The sequence below is a fragment of the Lepidochelys olivacea genome, assembly GCF_965140295.1.
Source record: "Lepidochelys olivacea isolate rLepOli2 genome assembly, chromosome: 10".
Lineage (NCBI taxonomy): Eukaryota > Metazoa > Chordata > Testudines > Cheloniidae > Lepidochelys > Lepidochelys olivacea.
The window spans coordinates 46,309,576-46,323,524 of record NC_140420.1 but is presented as its reverse complement, the minus strand read 5'-3'; the positions used below and the strand labels follow the sequence as shown (position 1 = coordinate 46,323,524).

The 13,949-nt window shown below is 41.9% G+C and overlaps 1 protein-coding gene across 3 annotated transcripts in view; it reads left to right on the top strand.

Moving 5' to 3' along the window:
• Nucleotides 1-13,949, top strand: part of ZNF592 (zinc finger protein 592) — a 97,635-nt gene that overhangs the window by 1,588 nt on the left and 82,098 nt on the right. For 2 of the 3 annotated variants that reach the window (XM_084641836.1, XM_084641838.1), the window contains exon 2: nt 5,065-7,409. In XM_084641836.1, the coding sequence (XP_084497962.1) occupies nt 5,073-7,409 (2,337 nt within the window). In that variant the 5' untranslated portion in view covers nt 5,065-5,072. Of the gene's footprint in view, nt 1-3,480; nt 3,493-5,064; nt 7,410-13,949 lie in introns of those variants that run through there. The other variant, XM_084641837.1, reaches the window with a different exon arrangement.

Here is a 13,949-nt window from a genome sequence, read left to right as displayed (position 1 = left end):
TATTTTTCTATTGTCCCTTAACTTGCATACTTCTAAATACTTAGCTTTTTAGGACTGTAACTGACCTTTGTATAACTGTGTTTTCATACTCTAATATTAGATGGCAATCTTGAACTTCTTCTTTGAACAGAATGTTTCATGTTGTTGTAAAGTCTACTGGACCTATTGCAGATCTCAAAAAGTCCACAGAAATAATACTCCCAATGAAAAGTGAATGTAGTGTGCATGTGGGGCATTGATATTACAGTAACTCCTTTGGAATTCAGTGTGTCTTGGAGCGTAGATGTAGCAAAGGGCCTTGTGAGTTTACAGTTCTACCTGGCCCACAGTTCCTTCAGTGCCCTAGAGAGTTAAGAGCTAAGATCTTTGTCTCCTTTCATTCCCCTGTGCCTTCTTGTTGAAATGTATATTCTTGCTTGGTTGGTTTTTGGCCAACAAAACATATACATACTTGGTTATTGTGCAAGTAATTGTCATTTATCAGCCTGTTTGATGACCTGTTACACTTTGCAAATTTCAACTTCTTCAATTTTTTTTTGTTTTAAGTTGTAATTTAAAAATTTGTCTGTACCCATACTTTTTTCACTCACTCCAGTGACAAACATTCACATTATATAAGAATGACAAATGTTTATTTTTCTATAATGCAGAAGGTACAATAGAAACTTCAATACATTGAATTATAACTTGATTCTCTTTTCAATATTTAGGAATACACAGAAATATTCGACAATTGACTTCTCTTTAAAATTTTGGTTATTTTAAAATCTTTTTAACTGGAAATGTTTGTAGAGTTTTCTCCAGATCCTGAGTCTGATTCTGCTTTACTCTGAGAAAATATAACTTTATATCATCTTAAAATAAACTTTTATGAAGAAATATTGCAATATGAGCAAAGGAGAGACTTATACTCTGTACAACAGAGAGAGTACATAAATTAAGCTGCTGTGGGACTTAAATATGTACACAGACTGTCCTGCAAACACTGGACTATTTCCCATAAAGCTTTATGTGGTGAGGAGTCCCAGTTCTTGTCCTACTGTAGTTATCTAGGACCAAATTTTTAAAAGTACGCCAGCACCTATCTGCCTCTTTATCTGCCTAGGGACATTTCCAAAAGCTTTTAAAGTGCTTTTGGAAATCCTACTAGGCACCTAAATCCTTTTAAAAAGTCTGGCCCTTGGTCCCCTCTCTGCAGACTTATTTTCAGCTAATCTTTGTCTGCATTGCTTATTAGTGAGCCCAGTCTGTGTGGTGCTTCTGACTCGTATGGAGCCAAATTCAGTGCTCTGAAACATTCCAGTTCTCAGTATAAATTGGTGGACTGCAATCTGCAGATTTAGCTGAGGCTAGGAAAAGGAGATGTAACAGGTTGGACTGCGTACCATGCTGTTCATGAAATTTTTTGTTTAAAGCATTCTGTATATAAGTCTTGGTGCACCGAAATCTTTTAATCATAGAAATTTTATGTGCCTAAAATAATGTGGTGATCTACCTTCTGTGCATAAAGACATGGGCATTATGCTGTAAGGCAGGGATCAGCAACCTTTGGCATGTGGTTCGCCAGCATAAGCCCCCTGGCGGGCTGGGCCAGTTTACTTACCTGCCGCGTCTGCGGGTTCGGCTGGCCGCGTTTCGCCGCTCCAGGCCAATGAGGGCTGCGGTAAGAGGCGTGTGCCGAGGGATGTGCTGGCCACCGCTTCCCACAGCCCCCATTGGCCTGGAGTGGTGTACCGCGGCCAGTCGGAGCTGTGATTGGCCGAACCTGCGGATGTGGCAGGTAAACAAACCGGCCCGGTGGGCCGCATGCCAAAGGTTGCCGATCTCTGCTGTAAGGAATGAACAGTCTTCGTTGTATAATTACTTGTGTGCCAGAAAATGAAGGATGTCTAGTCTTCTCTTCCAGCTGGCACAGACTTTTCTCTCCAAAAGTAAGTGGAAGGTCCTACATCGATGCTTCTTGCCAGCAGCTGTAGTCCTTATGGTGCATGATAACTCTCCATAGACTGGCACTCTTCTTAAGCACTTTATGGATCATCTTCTGAACTTTCAAGGGCTTGTCTAAATACAGAATTACACTGATTTAACTAAAGGTATGGTCTTAAACTGGTACAAACCCCTGTGTAGATGCTCTTATTTTGGTTTAGTTTAGGTCAATTAGAACAGGTTTAATCTAACCCGAAGTTAGCCATTCTTAAAGCAAAAGAAGTATCCATAAAGCCTTTTCACTGGCTTAAACTACATTTTAAAACCTTTTAATTAAACCAATGCTCTTTGTTTGTAGACAAGCCGTAAATTTTGTAACTGTGCTTGAGGAGCAACCAGTTAGGTAGTGTGGAAAGAGGACTGTAGCCAAAAAATCCTGACACTAAAATGACGTTTTCCATTATCATATTGTTCACTCTGCTTCTGTGTGATATCCCTTCCTCACCCCCACCTCTGCCCAGTCTGTGTCTCGTGTCTATTTAGTTTTTAGAACTTTGGGGCAGGGACCATCTGCTACTCAGTGTTTGTACAGAGTCTAGCACAAAGAGGACCAATTCTTGATTGGTCCTGAGGCCCCGCAATAATTAATGTGATTAATGATTAACTTAGTTTCTTCTTAGTACAGAAGTGATAGAGTGGGGCGAATAGAGAGCAGAGACCATTCGGTATGTTCCATTGTTTTGTAACAAAGTGTAGTGTTTAGTTGTCAGTTCACATAGAAGTTGTTCCTTGTAGCAGCTTTCTGGAAGGAAATATATTTTAAATGTGACTTTCAACTGTTAAAATGTTAAGTGGTGGCTTCTATGAGAAGGTGTTAGTCATTAGTAATGAAAAATAGAAACAATCTCTTTGTTTAATTTACCCATCTCTCTCTCCTCTCCCCCCCCCCCCCCCGGGGCAAAAGAACTCTGCATAAGTGTTGTTGTGCATACAGTATGTACCAGTTCTGGATTCATAAACTTGCCATTTTCAAGTTAGATGTGGCTGAAAAAACATGAGTTGTCTTAAAAATTTCAAAAAGGTCTCCTTTTATGGTATAATTTAAATATTTCATGAATTTATGTACAACTATTGGGGGAGGATATAGTCCTTTACAGTAATAACAAATCTCTTTTCTGTGTTGGAGAAGGTGTATAATGAAAACTCAATTATAATGTTAACTGTGAAGCTGCAGTCAGTGCCTGTGTAATCTTTACCTTCCTTTGTAGACAGTTATAACCAAAGAAATGCTCAGAAACTTTTGGTTTGGATTATGATTTTTAGGCATGATTCTTTATTCTGTGCTCTGGCAAAACTCTTCAGTGATTTTATTAGCTAATTAAGGACTATAGGCTCAGCCCTCTTATACAGTAATCCACAACTGAGTGCTTCAGGTGCTGTACACAACATACTAAAATATTTGGTAAAGACTTTTTTATTATTTAGGTTGCTTTGGCAGAAACCTGGAACCTCGTTTTTCAATGCTGTTTCTCTTGGGCTGGCCAATTGCTTCTGGCTTTTCTCCAGGTGATTGACAGTACTAAATAGTTGAGGTCTGGCTACACTGTACCCTTTCCAGGGAAATGGATGTGTCATTACACAAAGTAAAACTATTTCCCCATGTTTATTCCTCCTCTCCTCTCCTCTCCCCCCCCCCCCCCCCACTGTTCCTCACACGTTCTTGTCAACTGCTGGAAATGGCCCACCTTGATTATCACTACAAAGGAGTCCCGTCGTCCGTCCATCCATCCTCCCCCCCCCCCCCCCCGCTGGTAATAGCTTTCTGTACCTGATCACTCTTGTTACAGTGTGTATGGTCACACCCATTGTTTCATGTTCTCTATGTATATAAATTCTTCCCACTGTATTTTCTGCTGCATGCATCCGATGAAGTGAGTTGTAGCTCACAAAAGCTTATGCTCAAATAAATTTGTTAGTCTCTAAGGTGCCACAAGTCCTCCTTTTCTTTTTGCGGATACAGACTAACATGGCTGCTACTCTGAAACCTTTCCAGGAAGTAACAGCTTCTGTTATTTGCAGATCATACTAGTTTCACTTTTGAGTTTGTCCAGAGGTATCCATTCTGTGATCCTTGAGGCCTTATGTTGGTGGTCCTTCAGCGTGACTCTGTTTGGTCAATTGAAGAGTGCTCCCTGAGCCATGCCCTGTGATTTTTATTTTTTACACTGAAGTGTTTGGATCAGCCCTGTACCTATGGAAGGAGGAGGTAGGGGGCACTGCCTTCCACAGCTTTCCCTGTAGCTCCAGGAGCAGCAGCTGCTGCAGTTACCCCACTGGCTCCCTGTTGGGTTGCACAGGAGGGAGGGGAGAGTAGCATCAATTGCTTCATTACCTGCTTCCCCTTCAGGCTATGGGAGCTCTAGGGAGAGCAGGGTTGGAATTTGACTGACTTTGGCTGAATGTAGAGGGCACCTAGGAAAGGATGTGCCCCTCTTCTACATAGCCACCCAGGGCAGTATAGGAATGGGGCACGAAGAGAAACTGAGAACAACTACTAACTTACAGCTCCCTGATTCTTCTCCCAGCCCAGGTTAAGGCAGACTTCCAGCTGTTCTAACTTGCACCAGCTGCCAGTAGTCCCAAGGAACCATGCACCAAGTGGGGTAGCCAGAGCACAGCACATTGCAGCTAATCCCCTCCCAGCCTGGCACAGCTGTGCTAGGGGAGTGTAGGAGACAGCTGGATGCCGACTGGAGGCTACTCTATGTTAGGAATCCACAACAGGGTATTTGCAGGTGGCTTGTGCTGCCTGAGCAGTCTATAGGGAGCAGAACAGTAGAGGATCTGCCCCAGAGTCTTGATTGCAGCTCCTTGGCCTTTTAAGGTAACACATTAGGCCCTGGGGCCAGAAAGGCTGAATGGCACTGAGTTAGTCCATCTACAAATGAACAATAAAATCCCACAGTGTTTAAACTGGAAGTTTAAGTGATAGCATGTTGAAACTTCCCATCCTAGCTTCCCTGTAGTGGCTAGAGTCCTAATTTTTTTCTTCATTAGTTAGAGTAAATCCAAGTAAGAGTTTAATAGATTTTTTTCCCAGAGACAAACTTTGATAGTGTGTTTCGCTTTTAATTGCAGCTTTCATCATGGGGGACATGAAAACCCCAGACTTCGATGACCTTTTGGCTGCTTTTGACATCCCAGACCCAACTAGCCTTGATGCCAAGGAGACCATACAGTCAACTGGTGAAGAGAACGAAAATCACTTAAAGCCATCAGGAATTTGTATAGATGAAAATGTGTCCTTGTCCCAATCAGTGCCGGCTCCTGATATCCCTGTTGTGAGTGTTATTGTGAAGAACACAAGTCGTCAGGAGTCCTTTGAAGCAGAGAAGGAGGGGAATCACCTTGGAGCTGGTCTGTTACACAATGGGTTCCGTGGGTCTGATCTGCCATCAGAGGCTCACAACTTAGTGCACAATTATGGGAAATTTGATTCTGCTTTTATTAATGGTGATAGTTTGAAAAACTATTCTGAAAAACTGGACCAGTCGAAGTCAGAACCTTTACCCACATTCAGTCAGTTCAGCCCTATCTCCAGCCCTGAACCGGAGGATGCTTTCAAAGAAAACAGTATTGACAATAAACCAAAACATGCCCAAACTCCATATTTCCCACCAACTCCAATGTATATTCCATCTGCGGCTTCAGTTCTAGATTCACTTAGGAAGGTACCAGAGCCAGAATTGAGTATGTTTGATCAATATTGTAAAAAAGAACAAAAGATGGAGATTCATAGCCAGCAAGAAAATAGGCTGGAATTGAGCAGAAAAGAACAAGACAGAGTAGCAGAGAAGTTAGTAGAATCCAGCAAAGATCTAGTAGATACCAACAACTTCCTTGGAGAAGGCTTGGCGTTTGGAAGCTTCCACGACAATAACTTGAAGGAAAGCAGAGGGTCTATGCCTGAGGTGAACTTTTCTTCATCAATCCCACCTCGCCAACGTCTAAAGCCAGCTCACTCAAAATTGTCATCTTGTGTTGCTGCATTAGTAGCTCTTCAGGCCAAAAAAGTTGCATGTATTCCAAAAGAAGATCAAACAAGCCTTACAAAAGAACCTTCTGGCCATTTGAAAGATGGCATGAAAGGAAGCCCCAAAATGCCTAAGTCACCAAAGAGCCCAAGAAGCCCCCTAGAGGTGGTAAAAAAGGCCAACAAGCAGCCTGAGAGTCCTCGGAGTGTGTGCAGTGATAGTAGTGGAAAAGGCTCTCCATCCGTGGCAGCTGGCTCTCCACCAGCTATTCCCAAAGTTAGAATAAAAACTATTAAGATGTCTTCTGGTGAAATTAAAAGAACTGTAACTAGAATCTTGCCAGAAGCGGAAGAGTTGGGCAAATCTCCTGAGGAGTCATCTGCAGAAGGTTTGGCCGCAGAAGAGTGTACTAAGTCCTTCCCTTCACCTGATACTAGTGCAGTCATGGAAAATGAGGCAAGCAAGGGTTCCACCAAAAATGCAGCTGCCACAGCTATTCAAGTGTCAAATGTTGCAAGCCCCTGTATAGATGATATGAAAACAGAGACTGCTGACAACAGCACACCCAAAGTGTCTTCGTCTCCACTGCCAAACTGTGGCAGTGATGCCACAAAAATAGGTAATGTAGGGCAGCAGCCCAACAAGAGGCAGCATCAGGGTATTGTGACGCAGCCATCTAACCCCACCACTTCCAGCCTCCTTCCCAAAGCCGTACATCTAGCAAATCTCAATTTAGTTCCACACAGTGTTGCTGCTTCTGTCACAGCAAAATCGTCTGTGCAAAGGCGAAGTCAGCCTCAGCTAACCCAGATGTCAGTGCCACTGGTGCATCAAGTAAAGAAAGCTGCTCCTGTAATTGTGGAGGAATTTAATAAAGTACTAAACAGTAACAATCTTGTGTCAGTGTATTCTCCAAACCTCAGCCCACCACCTGACAGTAATATTCAGTTACCTGCATCTGGGTATTGTTGCCTTGAATGTGGAGATTCATTTGCCTTAGAAAAAAGCCTAACTCAACACTATAGTAGGCGAAGTGTCCACATTGAAGTCATGTGTACTCAGTGTTCAACTCTGCTGCTGTTCTTTAACAAGTGTAGTTTGCTTAAACATGCGAGAGAGCACAAGAGCAAAGGATTGATTATGCAATGTTCTCAGCTGTTAATGAAACCAATTTCCTTAGATGAAATGTTTTCACCTTCTCCTACAAACTCTTCAGTGTCTTTGGCCCCTCAGACTTTGCATTTCCCAGCTCCTTCATGTAAACCCAGTGCCACATCAGGAAGTGGGACAGGAACCTCTATCAACACTCACCCAGCCATGCCTCTGTATGCAGACCCATTGAGACTAATCCGTCATGGACTAAAGTGTCTTGAATGTAACAAGCAGGCACAGGATTATGTTGCTCTAGCAGCACACTTCCAGAGAACCTCGGAAGATAATGAGGGACTGGTAAGTAATTCTTTAAAATCTTAACTCCTTTAAACCCAATAGAAATGTAACTACCATTTGAAAAAGAAAGAGACTAGACATCATGGTTGAAAGTGAATTATTTAAGCTTTCAATTTTGTATTGGGGTCTGTATGTCAGTGTATCTTGTGTCATAATTGTAGGGATGATGGTGGAAAGTAAAATAGAAAGCAGCTGCCAGTGAAGTTTTGGGCTAGGTGTGCAACAGCACTGCGCCATGGACTGCAAAGATGGTGATTTTTTCTGTGGCTCTGGGGAGATTGCTCTCAAGTTTGGTCTTCAGTTCTGAGCACATGAATACCAGACCTATTGACTAGTTACTCACTGTCTATGCTTTGAAGGATGAGAGTGTAAACTATAGGATGAATTACACAGATTAATTAGAATCCTGGAAATGTAGGGCTGGTAAGGACATAGAGAGGTCATCTAGTCCAGTCCCCTCACTGTGGCAGGACCAAGTAAACCTAGACCATTCCTTACTGATGTTTGTCCAACCTGTTTATAAAAACCTCCAAAGATGGGGATTCCACAACCTCCCTTGGTAACCTGGTCCAGTGCTTAACTATCCTTAGAGTTAGACAGTTTTTCCTCATATCTAAACTAAATCTCTGTTGCTGCAAATTAAGCCATTACTACTTGTCCTGCCTTCTGTGGACATGGAGAACAATTGATCACCTTCCTCTTTATAACATCCCTTAACATGTTTGAAGACTGTTGTCAGGTGCCCCCTCAGTCTTCTATTCTCAAGACTAAACATGCCCTGTTTTTTTAGCCTTTCCTCATAGATCAGGTTTTTAAACCTTTTATCATTGTTTTGCTCTCCTCTGGACTCTCTCCAGTTCATCCACATATTCCTTCAAGTGTAGCACCCAGAACTGGATGCTGTATTTCTGCTGAGTTCTTACCAGTGCCGAGTGGTGCAATTACCTTCTGTGTCTGAAATACAACACCGTTAATACACTTCAAAATATTAGCCTTTTTTACAACTGCATCACATTGTTGACTCATTCAATTTGTGATCTATTATAGCCTCTCAGAGTCTTTTCAGCAGTACTAGCGCATAGCCAGTTATTCCCCATTTTGTAGTTGTGCATTTGATTTGTCCTAAGTGAAGTACTTTGAACTTGTCTGTACTGAATTTCATCATCTTGATTTCAGAGCTCTTTTCTAATTTGTCAAGATCATTTTGAATTCTAACAGGGTTTTAAATTCAGAACCAGGTTGGGAGTCATGTGATCGTATTTAATTTCTGGTTTTTGTAACGTTTTGAGGTGGGTTTTGTTTGTGCAGCATTTTGAACTCTGGGACCCTGGTAACACATGCAGCCCAGCAAGGCATAAATAGAAAAGGAGAGACTGGGGATATGTCCACACTGCAATTCAAAACCTGCAGCTGGCCCATGGGGCTCTGGCTAAGGGGCTGTTTAATTGTGGTATAGGCATTCAGGCTGGAGCCTGGGCTTGAGGACCCTGCCTGAGCTGGTCCCAGAGTTTGGGCTGCAGCTTGAGCCCAAACATTTACACCAGAATTAAACAACCCTTAGCCTGAGTCCTGTGAGTCTGAGTCCACTGGCACGGGCCATTTGCTGGTGTCTAATTGCAGCGTACACATACCCTGAGAGGCAGGTGCAGTATCTGCAATAGCATCAGTCTGACAGTTGTGACAGCCTCTTCTTGGCTGTCTTGTGATGAGGCCCATGCCTGGCTAGGGCTTCTGGTGGGACATTAAAGAAGTGGCTTAGCACTTCAGTGCAGTCTGCTCCTCAGCAAGGGACTCAGTTTCCTATGTAATTGAAGAAGCTACTGCCCTGCTGCTTTTCTCCTGGGTTTCTTCCCTCTGAGTGAGCACTGATCTCCAATTCTAAGGAATGCCACCCTGAGAATCTATGCAGTTCTACCTCTCCTTTGCCTGCCCTCTCCATAGGTATGAAGGAGAGGGGGACATTCCATTCTTGCACACTAAGATCATGCCATCTGATTCTTTGAGGGTCTGATCGATCATACAACATCCTTATTAAATACTCAAACAGCCATAGTTGAATAGAAGGAGAGATCTTTCCTCGCTTACTCTTTAGAAAAAGGCAAAGCCTTCCATGTATTTTTGGCTGCCAAAATTATTTATTAAGTTGTATGTGCTGGCAGGCCCCAGATATAATTCCCTTAATTAGATCCATAAACAAAGACTACAAGCTGACAGGAGGCTCTGGAAGCATGGCTGACCATTCTTAGCATGGACACATTGAATGATCTGGAGTATACAGCTACAAATCTCTCACTAGAGCGTTCCACCTAGAACTGTATTTAATTTAAACAAATATTGGGAGCACTAAGATTGAGTTTCAGACTTGCTCTGGCCCAGTATAGGTGCCATAATTTCTTTCTTCTGTTTTCTCTTCTCTCTTCAGTACCTCTATTGCATGCAGGGAATGGATTACTTGATCCAGTATTCTAATCTTAGACAAAGATTCATTGATTTTTAAGGCCAGAAGGGACCCTTAAAATTGTCTAATCTGACCTGCATAACACAAGCCAAAGAACCTCAGTTGGTAAAATCTGCCTCAAACCCGTAACTTGGATTTGAGCGAGAACATATATTCTAGAAAGATAGGAACTCTTGATTTAAAAGCTTCAGGTGATGAAGAATCCACTCTATCCCTAGGTAAATTGTTCTACTGATAAGTTATCCTGACTTAAATTTTTTGCATTATTTCTATTCTGAATTTCTCTAACTTCAACTTCCAACCATTGGATTAAAGAGCCATCTACTACCAGAAATCTCTTACATATGTAAGTACTTGTGGATGATGATCAGGTCACCTTTTAACCTTTTCTTGGGTAAGCTTACACAGACTGAGCTGCTTAAGCCTTTTGTTATAAATTATGGTCTCTGGGCTTCAAATCAATCTTGTAGCATTTTTCTTTGTAATTTTTCCATGTCCTTTTGATGTGTGGACACAGGAACTGGACGAAGTATTCCAGTAATAGTCTCACTAATGCTGTATAAAGAGGTAACAGTACCTCCCTACTCCTTGATATTTCCTTGCTTATACATCCAAGGGTTGTGTTTGCCCTCTTAGCTACAGCATAGCACAGGTGGGAGCTCATGTTCAATTGGTTATCTGCTGTTATCCCCAAGTCCTATTCAATGTCACTGCATTCCAGGATATGGTCCTCCATCTTGTACGACCTATGGTCCTTGTTCCTAGATGTATGATCTTGCTTTTGGCTGTGTTTGAAATGAATGATGTTAGTTTGAATGAGTTCACTTTACAAAGTGATCAACTTCGGGGTATGTAACTGACCAGGCCGTATCTTTATTTACCACTCCACCAATTTGTCATCTGCAGGTTTTACCAGCAATGATCTTGTATTTTCTTCCAGATCATTGATATTTAATAGTATTGGTGGCAAGAACAGATCCCTGTGGAACCACATTAGAAACACTCTCTTGTTGAGTGTTGTTTTTCTGTGTACACTTACTTTTTATGAGATCTGTCAGCTAACTAGTCCTTAGCCATTTAATATGGCTACATTGATTTTTATATAGTGTTAGTTTTATATCAAAATGCCGGTCAAATGCCGTACAGAAGTCCAAGTATATTAACTTAGTTACCTTTATCAACCAAACTTGTGTACTTACCAAACTTTTCAGAATTTTTTGTTTGATAAGACCTATTTAGTGTAAAACCATGTTGTTTGGAAGTAATTATACCACTGTTCTTTAATTCTTTACTGATTGCATTCCAGATCAACCTTTCCATTATTTTGTCCAGGAATGACATCAGACTAACTAGCATATACTTTGTAGAACATGCCATTTTACTCCTTTTTAAACACTGGGACAATATTAGTTTTTTTCCAGTCCTTTGGAGCTTCTCCAGTATTCTAGGACCATTAATTAACATTAATGATTCAGGGAGCTCTTCATCCAATTCCTCTAATACTCTTGGATGCAAATTATTGGGTTCTCCAGATTTTAAAATGTTTAATTTTAATAGTTGCTGTTTGTCATGGCCCATAGTTATTGATGGAATGGAAAATATTTCATTATCAGTGTCTGATATAAATATCATCCTGCTTGTATCCAAATACAGAACAGAAATATTAATTTCTGCCTATTCTGCATCATGACTTGGCAGTTATCCTTATCTAGTCTTGGACGTATATCATTATGATTTTGTTCGTTCCTAATATATTTCAGGAATTCCTTCTTATTGTCCTTAACCCTGCTGGTCTTTGCCTTTTTGTTGTTGCTGCCTTTAGCATCCCTATCAGTTGTCACCAGTCAGGAAATGCAAATTTGTATCCTTTGCTGTCAGCTTCCCCATTTTATATCTTATTGCTTCTTTCACCTCCTCACGAAACCTTCTTTCGTGATTGGAGAGTTGATTCTAATAAAGCATGTTTAAATAATTCAGTTATTCACACTTCTGAGGGATGACTTTCCTTTTTTTGGAGAGTTGCTGAAGCTTAACAGCTCTTTTCTGCAGTTAGCACTAAGGGGATGTCTACTTTGCCGAGACTATACCAAAATAGCTATACTGATGTAGCTATGCCAGCATAACCCTGCATTGTAGATATAGCCTTTATTGATGGAAGAGGTTTTTCCATTAGTATAAGAACATCACCTCTCCAAACAAAGTTAGTTACATTGATGGAAGCATTCTTCTGTGGACATAAGCTGTCTATACTACACATTTTGCTAACGCACGTTACGTTGGTATAAAGTTGCTGCATTTAGTATATTGCTTGTACATGTGCACACTTGGATCCTTGCATTAGCGTTGCATATACTACCTAAGATGCTTTTGTCAATGCATAGTGCGGTGCACCATGAGTAGATATCCCGGTATGCAGATTGCGACTGTCCAGCGCACTGTGTTTTGGGAAATTTTGGTAATATATCGTGGGGCAGAAACAAGTGGTGCAAGGGGTCAGCGTACCAGCATGCAACTTTCTCCATCCCATAATGTCATTCAAGGTCTGTAATTTTAGTGCCTTTTTAAAAAAAAAATTGCGTGAATATGCTCTGCCCTCCCCGCTATCAGTCATCTCTGACAGAAGCATGGAACCTGCACGGCTCTGTGCTATTATTCTGAGCATTGCAAGCACAGGATGCATGATCCTCTGGTATTTGCAGAGTCACAAGAAGAACCGCATCAGTGGAGAGCATGATGGTTTCATGGAGGACAGATTGCTGTGGGGGCGTAGTGAAAACCAATTCAAGGTGGCTGGTGGTGGTGCTGGAGCTGGTGGGCTTCTGTGCCCAAGAAAGGATTACTGACTGGTGGGATTGCATCATAATACAGCAGAACCTCAGAGTTACGAACACCTTGGGAATGGAGATTGTTCATACTGTGAAATGTTTGTAACTCTGAACAAAACATTATGGTGGTTCTTTCAAAAGTTTACAACTAAACATTGACTTAATACAGCTTTGAAACTTTATTCTGTAGAAGAAAAATGCTGCTTTCCCTTTATTTTTTTTTAGTAGTTTACGTTTAACACAGTACTGTACTGTCTTTGCTTTTTTCTCTCTGCTGCCGCATGATTGCATACTTCCAGTTCCAAATAAGGTGTGCGGTTGACTGGTCAGTTTGTAACTCTGGTGTTAATAACTGAGGTTCTGCTGTACATGTTTTGGGATGACAAGCATTGGCTGCAGAACTTTCAGACATGAAAGGCCACATTCCTGGATCTGTGTGCTGAGCTCACCCCAGCTCTCCAGCGCAAGGACACTAGTATGAGAGCTGCACTGGCGGTGGAGAAGTGAGTGGTGATTGCAACGCCGGATTCTTTCCCATTAGTGGGAAATCATTTTTGGAGTTGGAAAAGCCGCTGTGGGGGCTGCTGTCATGCAAATGTGCAGGGCTGTTATTCATCTCGTGGTACGCAGTACTGACGCTTGGCACTGTGCCAGACATAGTGGATGGATTTGCAGTAATGGGGTTCCCAAACTGCAGCACTGTGAAAGATAGCATGCATATCCCTATTTTGGCAACCAGCTCATCTTGCCCCACAGTACATCAACAGAAAAGGCTACTTTTTCTGTGGTTATGCAAGTGGATCACCAGGGACTCTTTACCGACGTCAGTGTGGGCTGGTCAGGGAAGGTGCATGATGCTCACATCTTTAAGAACACAAGACTGTTCAGAAAGCTACAAGCAGGAACTTTCTTTCCTGACATGTGGATTACCATTGAGAATATTGAAATGCCAGTAATGATCCTGTGGAGCTCAGCCTACCCTTGGCTTATGAAGCTGTATAGTGGCCAGCTTGACAGCATCAAGGAAAGATTCTTCACCTACTGATCCTGTAGTTGAATGACAGTTAAATGTGCTTTTTGGGTGGGCTAAAAGAAGTATGGCATTGTTTACTCACAAGATTGGATCTCTGAGAAAAATATCTCCATAATTATAGCTGCCTGCTGTATCCTGCATAGGATCTGTGAGGCAAAGGGAGAAAAGTTGCTGGCGGGGTGGAACATGGAGGTGGACTGGCTATCTGCTGGGTTTGAACAGTC